We start from the raw sequence: 17,251 nt of genomic DNA, 5'->3' as shown, positions 1-17,251 counted from the left end.
CTATGGACAATTTATTCATGTATCAACACAACTTACATAAAGTGTTCAACCAAATGCTACTTGAATGACGAAATCAACCGTGGTGCACGCATGAGACACATTCAAAAGGAGCATACACAATTTGTCTACTTGTATCAATCGAGCCTTGGGTGTTTGATATTACTCTTTACTGATGTTGTTTTCGAGAAAAAACATCTTCCAATATCCAATTAACATTTTCTATAAAGCTAATTACACGACAAGGATAAGTTTTATACTGAATTGTATCAATGTTTGCAACTCTCAAAATGCCTTTAAATTGCAAATGTTTCTCATTTTTCCAAAAGGTGTTGCAGTAAGACTTTGAACGAGTGAGAACGAGGTGAACTTATCCATTTGATCAGTCTTATTGGGCATACAAATTCCACCAATTCATTATGGCCAATTCATTCATTGATCAACACAACTTACGAAAATTGATTAATCTCACGCTCTTTGCATGACCAAATCAACCGTGGTGCACATTTGAGGCACATTCACCATGAGCATAGACAATATATCTACTTGTATCAATCGAGCCTTTGGTGTTTGATAATACATTTATCGATGTTATTTTCCTATAAAGGTATCTTACAATGTCCAATTCACATTTTCTATAAAGCTAATTACACAACAAGCTTAAGTTGTATACCTCAATTGTATAAATCTTTGCAACCCTTAGAGTGCTTTTAAATTGCAAATGTTTCTCAAATTTTTATAGCGCGCTAAAGCAAGACATTGAACGAGTGAGAACGAAGTGAACATTGTTCGTTTAATCAGTCTCATTTTGCAAACAAATCCAACCTATTCACTATGGTGAATTTATTCATTGATCAACACAACTTACCAAAAATTATTAACCGCACGCTTCTTGCGCGACCAAATCAACCATGGTGCACGTGTGAGGCACATTCACCAGGAGCATAGACAATATATCAACTTGTATCACTAATGCCTTGGGTGGTTTATAATACCCTTTACTGATGTTGTTTTCTAGTAAAAGTATCTTTCAATGTCCAATTCACATATTGAATAAAGCTAATTACAAGACAAGCTAAAGTTGTATACCAGTTGCATTGTGTGACGACATCACGAGTTACTTGTGATATTTGAGAGCTTAACTGGAAAGGAACGTTTAAACCAAACTCCCTATAACATTGAAGATAGTTGTTATACTCCCTATTTAAACGAAAGAATTCAGATCTTCTAGCATAAGATAACATGACACATGCATCAACATGTGGTCTTCATTCACTGGAATTGAGTTCAAAGGAAATGACACAGAACATCTTAATATAAAAAAATGAACTTCTTTAGTCCACCACACACCTTTTCTTCTGATAAGGTGAAGATATCTCTTAAAGTCTTAAAACAATGGGATAAAGCATATCATATACGACAGAAGTTGCCTGCAATATAAGGGTCAAATAACATATCAGCTTCAGAAGTAAAAGGAGTGTGTTTTCTACCCTACTAAAGTAGCCACTTATCCATTTTTCTTCATTGTCATTATGTGCAGGTTGTGTGCACTTGTGCAATTAAGAATTATTTGTTATAGTTAAATATGTTTTCTAACGAGTCTTTCAACATAAAAAGACGTGACTTCCAATGAGTATCATTTTGAAGCAGGGAAAATCAAAATCCTATAAGACAATATTTGGGTAATATTCCTTATGCTGAAATAACAAAATTAACCCAATAGACTCACAACCACATGTCCATCTAAAGATGAATGAAACCGATCTATTATATGCAACACCAATATCTCAAATGCATAAGTTGAGATCAACCATGAATCATAGTCTCGTAGTAGCACCATCCTTTGAACATTAACCCAATTTCTCTCCTGGAAGTGCCAAAAGTATTCTGATGCTTCAGCTAGAAAGGCTGAAGTGGCAAGAAAATGTGAAGAGGATAGAGCTTCAGGGGCAATGCAAATGAACGGGCGTGAACTTTTCTTGCACGAGCCTTGGGTGTTTGATAATACCCTTTACTGATGTTGTTTTCCCGTAAAAGTATCTTTCAATTTGCAATTCACATAATCTATAACGATAACTACAAGACAAGCTTAAGTTTTATATCTCAATTGTATCAATATTTGCAACACTCTAAATGGATTTAAATTACAAAGATTTCTCATTTTTCTAGGGTGTTGAAGCAAGACTTTGAGCGAGTGAGAAAAAAGTGGACATTTTCCATTTGATCAGTCTCATTGAGCAGAAAAATCCCACCAATTCACTATGGCCAATATATTTGTTGATTAACACAACTTACCAAATATTGTTAAATGCACGCTCCTTGCACGACCAAATTAACTGTGATACGCGTATGAGGCACATTGACGAGGAGCATAGACAATGTATCTACTTGTATCAATCGAGCCTTGGGTGGTTCTTAATACCCTTTACTGATGGTTTTTTCCAACAAAAAAAAAAAATATCTTCCGATGTCCAATTCACATTTTCTATAAAGCTAATTACAAGAAAATCCTAAGTTGTAGACCTCAATTGTATCAATCTTTGCAACCCTCAATACGCCTTTAAATTGCAAAGGTTTGTCATTTTTCTATAGGGTGTAGAAGCAATACTTCAAGCAAGTGATAAAGAAGTGAACGTTTTCCATTTGATCAATCTTATTGGGCACACAAATCAAACCAATTAACTAAGCCAATTTATTCATTAATCAACACAACTTACCAAATCAATTGTGGTGAACGTATAAGGCACATTCACCAGGAGCATAGACAATATATCTACTTGCATCAATCAAGACAGTATTCCACCTGATGTACAAAATTTCACATTTACATTTTGGAAACGTCAAATATTACGTTCATCTATACCAAAAGGACAATTCAGTGGAATAAATTAATTAATTACCTCTGGTAACACTGCGCTAAGGTTATTACATTGTTTTAGAGGATCCAATTTGTTAAGATATTTTACTGAGAAGGATTATCCTTTACACTCGCCTACCTCATTTGAACCTTTGGAAATTCCATGTTTTGATCAAGTAGGTCCTTACTGAGGGCAAGCATCCCATTCCCATGGTTTAGCGGTGTCTCTACAGCCATAAAAGGGCAACGAAAGATACCTTGTCAGAGTAGTAGCAACAAATAAATAAAACAAACATATCATAATTGAAAACTAAGGATCCAGCAAAGAGATTCCATAGTAAGATGATGATGCTAATTCTTGCCAAGCAATTAAAAAAACTATAATTTCTGACTTAAATTTCCAGGTCAAAAGTTGGAAGAGCTATGAAGCAGAAGTATAGAAGGATCAGTCTAGAAGTGACAATTAGATGCAATATTTATTTTTATCATATTTCATTACTAAATATCGTAGTATTAACTTTAGAAAATATAATATAACATTCATTATATATTCTTCCGAAAATCATATGCAACATCCGTGCATAGTAGTTGCTTTTTAACTCAACCGCAACATTTTGCAGGCACTTAATCGCAACTTGACCATATATACTAATGCCACTGTTTTCCAATTCCAATGTGTGATAGTTAGTCACATGCTCCTTGCACGACCAAATCAATTGTGATGCAAGTATAAGGCACATTCACCAAGAGCATAGACAATTTGTCTACTTTAATCAATCGAGCCTTGAATGTTTTATAATACCCTTTTACTGATTTTTTTTCTAGCAAAAGTAAATCCCAATGTCCAATCCACATTTTCTATAAAGCTAATAACAAGAAAATATTAGGTTGTACACCTCAATTGTATCAATCTTTGCAACCGTTAAAATGCCTTTAAATTGAAAAGGTTTCTATTTTTCTATAGAGTGTTGAAGCAAGACTATGAGCGAGTAAGAAACAAGTGAACTTTGTCCATTTGATCAGTCTCATGGGGCAGAAAAATCCAACCAATTCACTATGGCCAATTTATTCATTTATTAACACAACTTACCAAAAGTTATTAACCGCACACTCCTTGAACGACCAAATCAACTGTGGTGCATGTGTGAAGGACATTCACCGGGAACATAGATAATATATCTACTTGTATCAATCCATCCTTGGGTGTTTGATAATACCCTTTATTGTTTTTGTTTTCCCGTAAAAGTATCTTCCAATGTCCAATTCACATTTTCTATAAAGCTAGTCACAGTCAAGCTTAAGTTGTATACCTCAATTGTAACAACCTTTGCAACTCTCAAAACGCCTTTAAATTGAAAAAGGTTTCTCAATTTTCTATAGGGTGTTAAAGTAAGACTGTGAGCGAGTGAGAAAGAAGACAACTTTGTCCATTTTATCAGTCTTATTGGGAAGAAAAATCCAACCAATTCACTTTGGCCAATTTATTCATTAATCAACACCACTTACCAAAAGTTGTTAACTGCAAGCTCTTTGCACGACCAAATCAAACGTGGTGCACATATGCGTGCACCAGGAGCATAGACGATATATCTACTTGTATCAATCGAGCCTTGGGTGTTTGAAAATACCCTTTACAGATGTTGTTTTCCAATAAAAGTAATCTCGAACTTACATTTTCTATAAAGTGAATTAAACGACAAGCTTAAGTTGTATACAGCAACTGTATCATTCTTTGCAACTTTCAAAACATCTTTAAATTGCAAAGCTTTCTCATTTTTCTATAGGGTGTTGAATCAATACAGCGAGCAAGTGAGAAAGAAATGAACTTTTTCCATTTGATTAGTCTTATTAGGCAGAAAAATCCCCCAAATTAACTATGGGAAATTTATTCAATTATCAACACAACATACATAAAGTTGTTTACCGCACACCCCTCGTATGACCAAATCGATTGGGGTGAACGTATGAAGCACACTACTTGTATCAATTGAGCCTTGGGTGTTTTGATAATACCAGTTTACTGGTGTTGTTTTCCAGTAAAAGTTATCTCCATTGTCCTAATCACATTTTCTATAAAGCTAATTACAAGACAATCATAAGTTGTATACTTCAATTGTGTCAATCATTGCAATCCTTAAATGTCGTTAAATTGCAAAGGTTTCTCGTTTTTCTATAGGGTGTTGAAGCAAGACTGTGAGGGACTGAGAAAGAAGTGAACATTGTCCATTTGACTAGTCTCATTGGGAAGATACATCCCACCAACTCACTATGGCCAATTTATTCATTGATCAACACAACTTACAAAAGTTGTTAACTGCACGCTCCTTACACGACAAAATCAACAGTGGTGCACGTATAAGTCACATTCACCTAGACCATAGACAATGTATCTACTTTTATCAATCGAGCCTTGGGTGTTTGATAATACCTTTTTACTGATGTTGTTTTCCAGTAAAAGTATCTCCCAATGTCCAATTCACATTTTCTATCAAGCTAATTACAACACAAGCATATGTTGTTGATAACGTCCAAATCTCACCACACATGGCACATGAAAACTCAAGTAGAATATGTATCCAAGAACCAATTGAAACAAATGAACTCAAAAAGTCACTCATAGCCTAAAGAAACTAACTAGTGAAAGTAAGAGCCAAAAATTGAGTCTAAAAGTCAAAAGAAGAATCATTACTTCAATCATTTTTTTTTCAAAAATCAACAATTCACATGCCAGGTTTAAACTATGTTGGTACCAAGCAAGCCACAATTTGGCCAAGGGGAAAACATCACATCCCACACCACTTTTACTCCTATCAAAAACTAAAGAAGCAAGCCAAAAAAGAAAAAGAAAATATATATGTATATACTAATTATAAAAACAAAACAAAATATAGTCAATCTACCAAGTTATCATCTAATCATGGCGTATCACACCCTATTACAAAATATTAATCAAAATGAAGTCTCACCCCCAACTAAAAATGTTGCATTGTACTCAACGCAACTAAATAAAATAAAGCTCAAGTTAGAAGGAAATTCCTGAAAAGATGGTGTCATTGAGATAGTGCACTGTTTCTGCTCCTCGGCCCATTTTTGGATAAACCAGATCGACTTCTCTGTCAAGAATTACACAAAACAGCCCCAAAGAAGTTAAACTGGAACTCAAGCTCTTTCGAGTTCTAGCATGATGAACAAGCTTCTACTTACTCCAAGATTTCATTTTTCACCAAAAACACCAGTAGGCCATTCTACCAATGTAAGACTAACATCTCCTAACAATTTAGTATTAAAGCACAGGAAACTTCACATCAGCAAATAGCAAACTCAATTCCCATCTTAAAGTGTTCACTGCATAAAAACACCACAACTTCTAAGTATTATTTTAACCCATAGAGTAAGCTCCTCATTTCGGATATCACATTAAGCATTGTGAGGTGCTCATTCTTCAATCTATTTCCCCAGGTCACTCAGTCTTAAGAAATATCAGAACACTCCTATTAGTTGGGGGGGGGGGGGGGGGGGGGGGTTGCAACTCGAGTGAGCTGATCAAGCAGTCCACAACCTATGAGACTGTCCAAAACTTACTCACAATCAACTCCCAGTATCGCTCGGTTACTCTGACTTCACCGGTGAATGAAATGCTCTCTCAGACAATTCATCGAATAGGTTGCACGTACCAATTTAACCAAGTTCTTTTAGATGATGGAATAATTGAATTACCCTCCCAAAAAGTGGGAATTATAGTTCAATCAAGAAAAACCACATATCAATCAACCAACCACATCAAAATTGCACAATTCCGCTATAAATTCCACACAAACGAATCCGCAGGAGAAGAAAAAAAAATTATGCCAACAGTAGAATTGAGGAGAGAGGGAGAACGAGAAAGAGAGAAGAGAAGGGAGTGAGAGTGCGTACCAGATGGTTGCTGGTCTAAAGCTGGTGGCGTACTGGCGTGTTAAGCGTGGGCGAGGGAGTGAGGGAAAGGGAGTGTTTTTAGCGGAAAGAGGAAAATAAATGACTGGTTTTAAAACTGCAAAGTGAGACTTACCTTGGGTCCTTTAAGTCTTCAACTGAAGCTTTAGCATTTGCACAAGGCGTTTGGCACTTTAAAATTTAGGCACAGTGTCCAGCTTTTGCACAAACTTGGCACAAAAATGGACTTAGAACCAAAGAAAAGTAGGGGCTGCACTATAACAGTAATCTTCAAGCAATTTTGAAACAATAGAAATGTTGCACTTTTTGAGCAAAAATGTACAGCAGGCCCTTTTAACCAAAAAAAAAAAATACATGTTGGCTCCACTTTGTGACTGCTAAGTGCAAATTGGAAAAGCCAAAAGTGATCCGAAGAGCTTTGAATAGTTTTGTGGACATTTTGCACTATATAGCCACTCCAACAACCAAATTCTATTCAAATCAATTCCAAAAATTATGAAACTTCATAGATTAGTCAAAAATAATATGATAAACTATTCAAAAAATTAAAATTTCAAAAATGACTTAAAATCTTAAAAACCGATAGGTTGCCTCCCACCAAGCGCTTGGTTTAACGTTGCGGCACGACATGAGTTAACCTTACCACTTTTCTCTCCACTTGGAGAATATGAATTTTCGCCCTAACTTTGAATCAAGTTTATGATGACGCTCGTAGGCCGGTGGTAGAAAAACAAAGAGACCAACTATCCGGTATCGCATTTTGCACTTTTTGGCCTTTAAGTGAGGCATGTCGTTTTGTCTTCTTGGCATAGCAAACCTTAAAATAAAAACACCTTGGTCTTCATCACCAAATTCCTCCCTAGGCTCAGGTGGCTCAATTTCCATTTCACCAACCAAACATAATGTTGAAAAATAGTTAGAATGCGGTCCAATGCGCTCAAATTCCAAACTTACATGAATTTTGACATTCTCACCCGAAAATGAACTAGAGTCTTCAAAAATTATGTTATGAACTTTTTCATTCAACTCTAGTATCATTTTTTCAATTTTGGCATCATTCACTATTTTTAGGTCGGTTGGTTGGCAATCCACCATTAGCTCTAGAAAATCAATCTTGACCTCTTCTTCATGGGAAACCAACTCAAAATTACAATCCATGGCTCTTTGATATTGAGCATCACATGCTTCAATTTTTGCATTCAATTTGGTCTCCAATTTCCGGATAGCAATTTCAAGCGGCTCCACTTCTTGACTTTGTTCAACATGCATTTTTAGAAATTCTTCCATTATCCGTGAAATGCCTTCACTGTGATCTCCATAGGATCCAAGTTGTTGAGCTTGATTCATAAGCCAATCTTGGCTCACAACTTCCACTTTGCCAAGTTCCTCATCATGGTGCGAGTTGTCCAAGGCTTCTAAAAATCCACCCATTGAGAAATCTATGTTCTTAACACTTTCTTGACTACTTTCAACACCCTCAAGTTGGTGAGCATTATGAGCCTCAACCAATAATTTCATTTGATCCTCCAAGGTGTGAATAGCTTTGTCATTGCAACTAATTGCTTGACTCAAGTCCTCGAGGTCTAAGTTCAACTTTTCCTCCTTTTCAAGGATGGTCTCCAACATGAGTATTATCCTCTCATTTTGAGCATTTGAAACTTCTTCCGCTTCCATATCCCTATTATCAACAAAATCAAAAGTAGAATCGTCATAGTGGGGGTTCGGGGAAGGGAAGGACAAATAAGCACAATTATCCCAATGACCATTTTGACCACCACAACTATCACAAATACTCCATTCATAGGTTTGAGATTGTGCGCAGAATCCGCTCTCGGGAGAATTCAAACAATTCTGCCATGAGTGTGGTCCTCCACAATAAGGACAAGGGTCATCAAAGTATGAACAAATACCATCCGACCAATTTTCATTATATGATGCCATTTACAAAAACTATAAAAATAAACAAAGTCAAAGAAAATAACTACACAAATATTCACAAGTTTGGACCAAAGCAAGTAAGTTTAAATCCCAAACTAACCCAAAATAGATAATATTTTGGTTTTTGGAGAAAATTATAACTAATGCGGAAATGTAAACTAACCTAGAAAGCAAGTAAAATGATCAATGACCACAAGAATGGATACAAAGGAAACTACGCTCAAGTAACGATCCAATGTATTTCATGATTTACAAATAATGGTGAGTTTATATTACTTTGTCTCGGATAATGACTCTAAATTAGCTTCTTCCGAAGACTAACTAGACTACCTAATTGAATATCCCTAAAGCAATTAGGAGCATTAAGAACACCCGAATATGGCTACAAGTGGTGTCGCCTATCCCTAGGTCGATTTCCGTTAGATGAGGGTTAATGCCCCAAATTCTTGTTAATTATTCTTTCCCAATCTCGAGTTTGCCTCTTCCAAGGTTAAACCGAAATAGATGGGCAAGTCCTAGGGTTAGCAATTCTCTTAAGAAACATTAAAGAACAAGAATAATTAAAACAACATTAATTCACTTCTATTGATTATAAAATCATTCAACATATAAGCAAAACAAGAGATTCAATCCAAACTTAAACAATGTATACTTCCATAAACAAGGTTCAAGTATTGAAATGAAATACTACACACATAAATATTCAATAAATAGCAAGAGATGAAGAAATAGGTAAAGAATTTCTCATGGGGTGCCTCCAAATCTTCTCTTCCAAAGTGTGAGAATGAAACCCTAGCTCTCCAAAGCTCTCCAAGACTTGTTTTGAAATGCCAAAGATGATATTTATAGTTGCTTAATTTTTCCAAGTCCAAAAAATGACAAAATATGCCCCAGATTTCAGTTTTTGCAGTTCTGCCCGTTTCTGCAAATCTGCCCCCTTTTTGCAAAACTGTCCAGTTTTGCAAATCTGTCCAATTTGGCCTCTTTTTGACTTTATTTTCACTTGATTTCTTCCGATCACTTCTAAATCACATAAAACCTGTAAAATAGATGTAAACGATATTATATGCACTATTTTCTCAATCAAACATAGCAAAAATATAAGATTAACGAAGAGATAAGTTGGTATTTTACCAACTTATCAGTTGTATACCTCAATTGTATCAATATTTGCTACCCTCAAAATGCCTTTAAGTTGCGAAGGTTTCTCAGTTTTCTATAGGGTGTTGAAGCCCGACTGTGAGCGAGTGAGAAAGAAGTGAACTTTGTGTTACACCTTGTAGTTTTATACATTTCGGTTTGTCGTATAGTAGTTGTCTTATTTTAGGACACTGGGACATTGTCTGAGGATATATGAGGTTGGACATGCTTAACTTATGATTATGAGGTTTAAGTTCATGTTTGGTAAGTTATGGAAGGATTAGAGAATAAGTGAATCGAACCTGAAAGGTTCATCAAAAGTTATTTCTGGAAATATAGAATATGGACCGTATAATTGAGCAAGGTCCGTATTTTATGATATGGACCGTATTTAAGGATTTTAAATTTTTTTTAGAGAAGACAATTTTTGAGGTGGTGTTAGACGGCCCATTATACGGACGGTATAATTTTTTTACCGCCAGAAAGTTGGCCGTATAAGTATATACGACCCTTATTTTCCAAGTCAGTGGATTTTGCTGATTTTATATATAACGACCCCTCTTCATTTAAGTCATTTTAAACATAACCCCAAGTTCAAGAAAGCTCTAGAGACCTCTCCTAACTTATTCAAACACTTCTCCAAGCATAAATCAAAGATCAAAGTAAGGATCAAAGGGCTTAGGATTTCAAAGTGTGGTTGAAACTTGTCTCTTCTCTTTGTAGAAGCATTGGAGGATATTTCAAGGTGAAGTTATTTTGGAATTGGAGTGTTCTTGAATTTTTGAGGTAAGATTTCATTTTATTTCATGTTTATGTGTTCATGTGGTAAATATGTTAAGATTTGAGGAGAAGAAATTTGGAGGAAAAGTTCAAGTATGAATTTGATGATATTTTGAGTTTTAAATTAACTTGAGATATAATTGTTAGCATGTTTTGAGTATAACTTTGTTATGAGAGGTAATAGAAATGTTCAGGATGTGTTTTAAAAAAGTATGGGGTTGCTTGATGGTATATCTTTAGATACGGTGAATATGAGTTTAAAGGAGACTATATGGAATTGTTGTGTAAATTGTTGGTTGTGGACCTTGTGGTAATGAATAAGAAATAGGGGAAAAGCTGTCCATTTCACTTTGGCATCGAGTTATCATTAATATACATAATATACAAGCGCCATCTAAGTCATATAAGTATTCTTGGTTATAGGAGTGGCACTTTAGTGGTGATAAGCTTGTTGTCAAATTACTTGGACGACTTGAGGTATGTTAAGGCAGTCCCTTTCCTTCTTTTTGGAATGATCCTTATGACCAAGACGTACACGTAATGTTAATCCATAATGATTCTACTCTTACAGTTAGGGATGATCCATTTGATTCATATTCCGTAATGTATCTTCAGAATGTCTTCCTTCAGATTCAGTATTATCTCTAGAGTTACTTGTACTCTTATCATGCTTATGCATTGCATTTCATACATATATGTATGCATATACAAACCTGTGACCCCTCAGGCATTATACGCATATACTACATGTGTATATATATATTTATGGGGTATGGGGAAGGTGACAGCGTTATATACACACTACCACCTGATCGGCTGGTCATATGATGATGCGACGATGATGATGATGATGCCCACTGAGGCTGATATGATACGATGGGATGCCCACAAAGGCTTGACATGCGTTATACACGCATATATCTATGTATGACCTCATGCATTCATGCACAATATTTATGCATATCATTGACTCTCAGAAGCAGTTCAGACATACAGGTTGCATTCATTACCCTATGTTTTCTTATGTGTCTCTTATGATACCCTCATTCCTTACATACTCAGTACATTGTTCGTACTGACGTCCCTTTTCTTTGGGGGTGCTGCATTTCATGCCCACAGGTACAGATAGACAGCTTGGTGATCCACCCCCGAAAGTTGTCGTTCAGCGGGCATTGGAGCACTCTACTTATTCCGGAGTTGCAGTTCATCTTGGTATGATTCATTTGTGTACATATGGGCATGGCAGGGTCCTGTCCCATCCTTACTATCTTATGCATTCCAGTAGAGGCTCGTAGACAGATATGCACAGTTAGATGTCTTATGACCTACTCGGTCCATATTTTGTTGTATCAGTATATTTTGATAGCCTTGTCGGCTTATATATTTGGGTTCAACTTGATGACGTATATATATCTTTTGGGTCCCTTACAGTTCAGGATATCTATTAGTTAGCTCTATGGCCCACTCAGGTATGATATTGTGATGCATGTATGTCTTGTGGTGCTCAGTAGGTTAGGTCCAGGTGCTCGTCATGGCCCTTCGGTTGGGTCGTGACAAAAGTGGTATCAGAGCAGTTCGTCCTAAGGCTGTCTACGAGCTGTGTCTAGCAGAGTCTTGTTTATGGTGTGCAGTCCACCATACTTATACATAGGAGGCTGTAGGACATTTAGGAAAATTCCCTTTATTTCTCATCGTAGATCATGTGATAAAGCCATGTTATAAGGATTCTCTTTTCCTAACCATGTGTTGTGATTTCAGTAATGCCCGTGATGAGGAAAGCTTCAGCGGCCTAGAAGGGCAAGTCGATGGCGGGTAGTAGAATTGGACAGGTAATGCTAGTAGATGTTGAGGAGGGCGAGTCCCAAAATGAGGTTCCATCTCAGACCTCTCATACTCCGCCCGCTCCAGATGAGCACAAGGGAGCTCCAGCCCTAGCTCTGGCTCTAGCACCCCCAGTTCCTCTACTGGATGCCTCACGCCAGAAGATGCGAGAGGCTATTTAGTTGTTGACCCAGTTAGTAGCCGCTCAGGTCCAGCGTTAGGGTACGAGTTACGGTGATAGGGATTTTAGCGCCAGGGTTCGAGATTTTATTAATTTAGACCCTCCAAAATTTTGTGGATCAAAGCCAAATGAAGACCCGCAGAATTTTATAGATGGGATATTGAGAACGTTGCGGGTGATGCATGCTTCAGACACTGAGTCCGTATAGTTAGCTTTCTATAAACTACAGGATGTTGTTGTTCATTGGTATGAGACTTGGGTTTCTTCTAGAGGGACTAATGCACCCCTACTTGTGTGGCAGGAGTTTACAAATGCCTTTATTTGGCATTATTTTCCGCCAGAGATTCGTCGGGCCCGAACTGATGGGTTTCTGAACCTTAGACAGGGGAAGATGAGTGTTCGGGAGTACAGTCTTTATTTTAATTCATTTGCTAGGTATGCTCCAGCTGTTGTAGCTGACATAGGAGATCGTATTTATCGGTTTGTGAGTGGATTGGGAACACACTTGATTGATGACTGCATGAAGGCCTCACTTCAGACAGGTATGGATATTTCCCACACCGAAGAGCATGCTCATAATCTTAAGGAGTGTAAGCAGCAGCGGAGGGCTGAGCGTGAGCATGATAGGGGTCAGAGTAAGAGAGCCAGATCCTCAGGATTTGCTAGTGAGTTCAAAAGTGGTCAGAGACAGTAGTTCTTTAGGCGTCTAGCCTATTTAGTGGCTAGTGTGCCTTCACAGTTCCCAGGACCCAAGTTTAATAGACCCACTCATTTTGAACCAGCACAGAGTTCCAGGGCTTCCAGTTCCCAGATTAGGAGTGGTTTTAGTCAGATGAGGCCATCCCTACCGCGATGTATTCAGTGTGGAAAGTTACATGTTAGGCAGTGCTGCTTGGGTTCAGATGGTTGTTATACTTGTGATCAACTAGGCCATATGATGCTAGATTATCCCTTGAGAGGTGGAGGAGGTGTAGTTCAGCCGACAGGGTCTATAGCTGGTTCTTCGACATTTGTACACCCTCCTAGGTAGGCTTCTTAGACACCAGTCGGTCGTGGTAGAGGTAGAGGTGGAGCGTCCAGTTTGAGTGGTCCTCAGAACCGCATTTATGTATTGGCTGGTCGATAAGATCTTGAGTCTTCACCTAATATTGCTATAGGTATATTATCAGTTTCTTCCCATGATGTGCATGCACTAAAAGATCCATGTTCTACGTTGTCGTATGTTACTCTTTTTACTGCTGGTCATTTTAGGGTGAAACCCGAGTCGATTAAACCTTTTGAGGTGTCTACACCTATTGGTGATCCAGTGATAGCTAGATGAGTGCATAGAGATTGATAGTTGTAGTCCGTGATTGCCATACTATGGAAGATTTAATTGAATTAGATATAGTAGACTTTGATGTCATTATGAGTATGGATTGGTTAGCTTCTTGTTATGCTAATGTTGATTGTAGAACGAAGATGGTTCGATTTCAGTTCCGTGGAGAGTCAGTTCTAGAGTGGAAGGGTAATATAGCATCGCCAAGAGGGAGGTTTAGTTCCTATCTCAAGGCAAGGAAGATGATTGCCAAGGGTTGTATTTATCATTTCGTCTGAGTTCAGGATACAGAAGCAAAGCCACCGACTCTTCAGTCTGTTCCGGTGGTTAATGAGTTTCCAGACGTATTCCCGGAGGAGCTTCCAGGTCTTCTACTAGAGAGAGAGAGAGATTGACTTTGCTATTGACGTATTACCAGATACTCAGCCAATAGCTATTCCTCCTTATAGGATGACACCTACTAAGTTGAGGGAATTAAAGGAGCAATTTAAGGACTTACTTGAGAAAGGTTTTATCATGCCCAGTACATGACCTTGGGGAGCACCAGGGTTATTTGTGAAGAAGAAAGACAGCTTCTTACGAATGTGTATTGATTTTAGGCAGTTGAATAAGGTGACAATAAATAACATGTATCCGCTCCTGAGGATTGATGATTTATTTGACCAATTGCAGGGTGCTAAATGGTTCTCAAAGATAGATTTGAGATCAGGGTATCACCAGGTGAGAGTTAGAGAGAAAGTCATTCCGAAGATAGCTTTTAGAACTAGATACAGTCACTTTGAATTTTGTGTAATGTTGTTTGGGTTGAGTAATGCACTGACAGTATTCATGGATTTGATGAACAGCATCGTTCGGCCCTTCCTAGATCCGTTAGTGATCATGTTTATCGATGATATTCTGGTACACTCTCGATCAGAGGTAGAGCATGCAGATCATTTACGTGTTGTCCTTAAAGCTCTTCAGACTCGAAAGTTGTATGAAAAGTTCTCTAAGTGTGTTTTCTAGTTGAACTTTGTAACTTTTCTGGGCATATTATTTCAGCTGATGATATCAGGGTGGATACGCAGAAGATTGAAGTCGTGAAGGATAGGCCTAGACCCCCAACACCGACGGAGGTTCATAGTTTTCTGGGCTTGGCAGGTTATTATAGGAGATTTGTAGAGGGCTTCTCTTCCCTTTCTGCACCACTGACAAAGCTGACACAGAAATCAGCAAAGTTCCAGTGGACTGATATTTGTGAGCGTAGTTTTCAGGAGTTGAAGAATAGATTAACTTCAGCACCAGTTCTGACGCTTCCAGAAGGATCGGAAGGCTATTTTATACATTGTGATGCTTCAGGTGTTGGGTTAGGTTGTGTGTTAATGCAACACGGTAAATTTATTGCATACACTTCGAGGAGGTTGAGGAAGCAGGAGAAGAATTATCCAACGCATAATCTAGAGTTAGCCGTGGTGATTCATGCACTGAAGATATGGAGGCACTACTTGTATGGCGTTCATGTTGACATATATATAGACCATAAGAGCCTTCAGTATATCTTTAAGCAGAAGGAGTTGAATCTACGTCAAAGACAATGGTTGGACCTATTGAACGATTATGATGTCAGTATTTTGTATCATCTCGGGAAGGTGAAAGTAGTAGTCGATGCCCTTAGCCGCCGATCCATGGGTAGTTTATATTTTGTTCATCCAAACAAAACGGAGCTAGTTCATGAGCTTCAGTAGTTAGCTAGCCTAAGAGTTCGATTATTGGACTCAGGCGATATAGGGGTTACTATCCAGGATTCGGCAGTCTCATCTTTGGTAGTTGAGATTAAAGAGCGCCAATACGAGGATCTTATGTTAGTTCATTACAGAGACACAGCCCTTCAAAAGAAGAAGTCACCATTTGAGATTTCTGTAGATGGAGTCCTCAGAAATCGAGGTAGATGATGTGTTCCTGATGTTACAGGGTTATGCCGTCAGATTATGGAAGAGGCTCACTATTCCCGTAATTCTATTCATCCAGTGACAATGAAGATGCATCATGATATAAGAGAAGTTTATTAGTGGGATGGAATGAAGAAAGACATCGTAGAGTTCGTAGCCCAGTGTCCTAACTGTCAACAGGTGAAGATTGAGCATCAGAAGCCTGTCGATTATTGCAGGCTATTGAGATCCCGACTTGGAAGTGGGAAGCAGTAAATATAGATTTCATTACAGGCTTGTCCCGTTCTCAGCATAAGTTAAGGTTTCTTCCTAATTTGGGGGTTTTTGATTAAGAGTTGAAATTGATGATTACTTGAGTCTATTTAGCAAGTGAGGGATAGTATTGGACTTCCTAAGTTTGGATTAACCAATTTTTACATAAAATTCTTATTTTCCTCTTGAGGGCCCGATTTTCCTCTCATAAAGAGTTGTTTTTTATTTGATTATTATTAAAGTTTTATGGATATTGTTAGTCTCCATTTCTTATCTAAAATGCGTTGTTGAATAGATTTTGATCATTCGAAAGCTCTTTGGAAGCACAAGGCTCAAGTTGGATAGTTCGTGGCACCCGCTCGGCATCGAGGTAGGTTACAGTTTACCTTTCGGTTAGACTCCAATTGGTGAAGAAAATGCAGGAGCAAGATATTGATGGGGGAAGTATGCTAGGCCTTTGGGTATGAAGTTGTGATGGAATTCTATTAGGTTGGTTATTGTTGTTTGTGGGCTTGTGTGTAACGACCCGTTTCGTCGTTGCTGTGAATTTCGAAGGAAGATGACAACTATGGCCCCTTACCACTATCTCCACCTATTCACATCCTGGAAACCTTTCAAGCCAAACCAAGATCGTTGTACGCATCGCGTAAAGAATAGAAACATGGGCGAACAGATAGAACTTGACTGCCATAGCGGTGGTATTGACGCTACAGCAGTGTCATTGTAACAGTATACTGACCATCATAGCGGTAAACGCCAATGACCGCACAGCCTCCATAGCGGTGTATTGGCCGCCCTGAGGCACCGCTGTAACAGTAAACTTACCGCTGGGACGGTGTCGCACAGTGAATTTCCCTATTTAAGGGATCATTTCAGGAATTGTCCCATTTTTCCAAAACCCTAAATACCAGTTGCCCAGTTCGGTAGGAAAGCAAAGAAATGAGATTTTTAGTCCGAATAAACCCTTCTAACACCCTCCAACCCTCCTTCCACCTAAGAAATTACTCCTAAACATATTCACCTAGAGAATCATCAAGTGGGTTTTCAAGTAATCTAGAGTTGTAAGAGTGATGAGGTAGCAACATTTCCCCCTAAGTTCCCTCTAA

At 37.9% G+C, this 17,251-nt stretch overlaps 1 protein-coding gene and 1 long non-coding RNA gene across 2 annotated transcripts; one reads left to right on the top strand and one right to left on the bottom strand.

Moving 5' to 3' along the window:
* Positions 1-1,048: 1,048 nt before the first annotated feature.
* On the bottom strand, positions 1,049-6,910 carry LOC132611288 (uncharacterized). The gene is made up of 3 exons (XR_009571527.1): positions 6,770-6,910; positions 2,715-3,081; positions 1,049-1,427 (listed from the first exon to the last, which is right to left on the bottom strand). It is a non-coding gene; the product is annotated as an uncharacterized LOC132611288 (long non-coding RNA).
* A 6,128-nt stretch (positions 6,911-13,038) lies between these two features.
* Positions 13,039-13,677, top strand: LOC132611868 (uncharacterized). Its single transcript, XM_060326229.1, has 2 exons — positions 13,039-13,327; positions 13,430-13,677. The coding sequence occupies exons 1-2, from the start codon at positions 13,039-13,041 to the stop codon at positions 13,675-13,677; spliced, it is 537 nt and encodes a 178-aa protein (XP_060182212.1).
* The last annotated feature ends 3,574 nt before the right edge of the window (positions 13,678-17,251 follow it).

This window comes from Lycium barbarum, chromosome 9 (genome assembly GCF_019175385.1).
Source record: "Lycium barbarum isolate Lr01 chromosome 9, ASM1917538v2, whole genome shotgun sequence".
NCBI classification, from domain to species: Eukaryota; Viridiplantae; Streptophyta; class Magnoliopsida; order Solanales; family Solanaceae; genus Lycium; species Lycium barbarum.
Note: the sequence above shows the minus strand (reverse complement) of the source record. Positions and strands in the feature narration are given on the sequence as shown.

Coding starts and splice junctions, on each gene's coding strand:
- LOC132611868 (XM_060326229.1), top strand. CDS start 13,039: ATGAGTGTTCGGGAGTACAGTCTTTATTTTAATTCATTTGCTAGGTAT. Junction 13,328..13,429: donor TGCTAGTGAGTTCAAAAGTG/GTCAGAGACAGT, acceptor ATTTTGAACCAG/CACAGAGTTCCAGGGCTTCC.